We start from the raw sequence: 3,223 nt of genomic DNA, 5'->3' as shown, positions 1-3,223 counted from the left end.
GTGGGTGATTTAATTCTGTCGAAATTGCGTGGAACTCTTCCGCTGGGGTCAGATACACACGGGAAAGTGTTCAGGCGACTTCACGGAGTCCCGCCTCAGACTGGAAGCAGGTTCTAATTAGACGCTGAGAACAATCCGGGTCTCTGTGTGTAATTGATTGTGTTGATTGAGCGGTAGTGTGACCATGTGTGTGGTAGCAGGTCCTGCCAGTATAAAAACCTAGTCGCCGCGCTCACACTTTATGCTCTCTTGCTTCAACACAGTTTGGTGGTTTACTTGTCTTACTTCTGTAGCAGTTTAGCGGGACGTCAATTTGGCAATGCGCTCGTTTCTCTTTGTGCTGTGCCTGTGCGCAGGGGCCGGGCTCCCCGCACTGATCTCCGCCGGGCCGGCTGGCTGGGACTCTCGGGAATTAGCGCTCCAGGCCGACCTCCCGGCTCCTGAAGACGCAGCCCAGTCGGAGGACTTGAGCCTGGCAGATGCGCCCTCCGAAGACCTGTCGGCAAGCGAGAACGACTCGCAGTCCTTGGCTCCCGGCTTTCGCCGCCTTCCCGTGTCCAGAGACGCGTACTCCCCCTACTTCGACAAGGAGAAGATGAAGCCCGAAGCCGGCAGCCGCCCCTTACCCGCCTACATCAAGAGCATCCTGTTTCCTCCCCAGCGAGGGCGGCAGCCGGTTCGCCCGGCCATCGGGGGCACCCGAGGAGTGGCTGTGTGGTGCGACTCCAGCAGGATGTATGTGAGGGTTAGTCGGCTCCTGTTCGGCTTCAGCTGTCGGCCATCGGAGGTGACCTTGGGCAACTGCAGCGTCAGCCGAACCACACGCAGTTACTTCTACTTCATCTACGGGCTTCACGAGTGCGGCACTGAGCGATCGGTAAGCGGGTCTTCATCTACAGGCAGTGTATCGATGTGAGCTGTAGGGCTAGTGTCGGGGTTGCCTTTCTTGGGAATATCCCTTCCTCTGTGACCCTGCAGGTTGTCCAGGGCCGCCTGGTGTACTCCAACACTCTCCGCTATGCCCCACCCTCCTCCAGTGCACCTGTGCATCGCTTCATTCCCTTCTCTGTGCCGGTCAAGTGCTCCTACAACAGGTAGGCAGGGCTCTGCTGCTGCTGAGAAGCTGCTGGGGAAAGTGTCCAGAAGCCCCTCATCCCCTCTGTCCTGCAGGTTCCACTACTCCTACAAGGTTGGTTATGTCCCCACGTGGGCCAGGAGAAGGACCTTCTTCAAGGACCTGAAGAACAAGCACAGCTTTGTCCTGCTCACCACCAACTGTAAGCTCCTTGAGCGAGTGGCTCCTCCTGCCTGCAGGGGGTGCTGTGTGCAGGTGTAATGCTGCCTCTCTCTCTCCAGCCCACTGGGTCCGGCTCTCTCCTAAGGATGAGTACTTCCTGGGTCAGCCCATGTACTTCCAGGCCACTGCCTACTTTGCCACAGCGGAGCAGAGGCTGTACATCCACTCGTGTTACGTAACGGAGAAACCAGACCAGCACTCCCAGCCCCGTTTCCCCGTGATCGACAACTTGGGGTACGGCCCCTTCTGGGAGGAGAGGTGAGCGGGAGCCTTGAGAGCCTGCAGGGGTTCATCCTTGTCCTTGTCCCCAGGTGCATGGTGGACAGCAAGGCAGATGGCTGCCTGTCCAGGTTTGTCCCCTCCAAGCAGAAGGATGTGCTCCGCTTCACAATTGATGCCTTCCTCTTCCAGAAGAAGCTGTCCAGGAAGGTACTGCTCTCAAAGGCCGCTCAGCCTTCCTGCTCTACTGATCCATGGTCTGCTTTTCCATCCATGATCTAGATGTGAACCAGACCGTGGCAGCTGTAGTGCCTAGAGCTGCCAGCTTGCCTTCACAGATGGCAGAAGGTCCTTCTCTGTCCCTCTATTGGCCTTGATCCCTTAATGCTGTGACTCTCCCTCTTGCAGCATGAAGTGACTGAGCTGTACATGCACTGTGTCATGGCTGTGGCTCCTGCTAAAGCAACACCAGGGACCAAGTCCTGTACCTACAACAGGGAGGCGAAGAGGTACTTCTGCAAGGAGCCTGCTGAGGGTGCTCTGGGACATGCCAGGTGGAGGCCTCACCTGTCCTCCTCTCCTCCAGGTGGGAGGAGCTGTATGGTGACCATGAGGTCTGTGCCTGCTGTGAGTCCAGGTGTGCTGGCAGCCGGAATGAAGGTGGGTCTGGTTCTCTATCCCTTGTGGATGCATCTCTGCCCAAGAGACAACCATGCTTGGACAACTGAGGAATGATCCCATGCTGAACAAAGGGACTGTTTAGATGAGTAGCATCACTGTGGGACTCTGGGTATAGCGGATCCCTCACTCCTGGGTGCTGCTTGTCCACAGGTACCAGGAGCCTGGTGACCAGCAGTCGGGTGGCTGTGGCACCAGTAGAGGGTCCTCTGGATGTGGGAGCTGACTGGACTGAGGATGAGGAGGGAGACCCTCAGAGCTCCAGTGCAGATGCTGAGAGCACCAGTGAGGATGTGGAGGGAGCAGAGCACTTTGGAGATGTTGGCCAGTGGACAGGTAGGGTCTGGCAGGAGGAGCTCCTGTAGGGGTGGGTGTCCTGCAGTTCAGCTGGATTGTCCTCCTTCTTCCTCCCCAGGTGCCTGAATGAAGGCTCCAGCCTGGCCCTTGTGACTCTCCTGCCTCCACTCGCCTTGTAATGGCAACATCTCAATAAAGCTGTGAAAGACCCTTCTGCCTGTCCTTGTTTCTTTATGGTTTATAGGTTTGAATGGGGTGGAGAAATTCAAGGGAAGTGAGACGCATTAATAAATGGAAGTACTTGTGAGGGTTCCACTTTCAAGAATGCTTCCTGTCTTGCTGCCAATGAGGACTGAAAATGGCTGGAGTAATAAAGCATTGTACTGGGGGAAGATGGCCGCACTATTCCTTGGGCAGGGCAGTGTGACTTTTTTTTACTGTGGGAGAGACAGGTGTTCAATATACTGGAAATCCTCCCATTTCTGAGAGGGGTGGTGCTACTGTAGTGCCCAGTAAGAGTGAGATCTGGTGTCCTATTCTAGGCTGCACAAACTAAAAGAAACACAAGGAAGGAATTGTCAACAGGGGCTTGGTGTAAAGTAGGCCTTCCCTTCCTTAGCAGAGGAACAATACTGGTGCGTGAACATCCATGAATAATGGTACAGTTAGAATCTCGGAGGTCTTGTCTTATGGATGTTGGTTTCACAGCAGTGGTAGTGGACAGTCATGGGA

General features: G+C 55.5%; 1 protein-coding gene across 1 annotated transcript; it reads left to right on the top strand.

Annotated features, from left to right (window-relative positions):
• Positions 1-319: 319 nt before the first annotated feature.
• Positions 320-2,559, top strand: LOC148809750 (zona pellucida sperm-binding protein 3-like). Its single transcript, XM_088909213.1, has 8 exons — positions 320-877; positions 979-1,094; positions 1,171-1,277; positions 1,357-1,531; positions 1,609-1,726; positions 1,925-2,025; positions 2,103-2,176; positions 2,348-2,559. The coding sequence occupies exons 1-8, from the start codon at positions 320-322 to the stop codon at positions 2,557-2,559; spliced, it is 1,461 nt and encodes a 486-aa protein (XP_088765339.1).
• Positions 2,560-3,223: the final 664 nt, after the last annotated feature.

Source organism: Atractosteus spatula, unplaced genomic scaffold (genome assembly GCF_055471065.1).
Source record: "Atractosteus spatula isolate fAtrSpa1 unplaced genomic scaffold, fAtrSpa1.hap1 Scaffold_116, whole genome shotgun sequence".
NCBI classification, from domain to species: domain Eukaryota; kingdom Metazoa; phylum Chordata; class Actinopteri; order Semionotiformes; family Lepisosteidae; genus Atractosteus; species Atractosteus spatula.
Note: the sequence above shows the minus strand (reverse complement) of the source record. Positions and strands in the feature narration are given on the sequence as shown.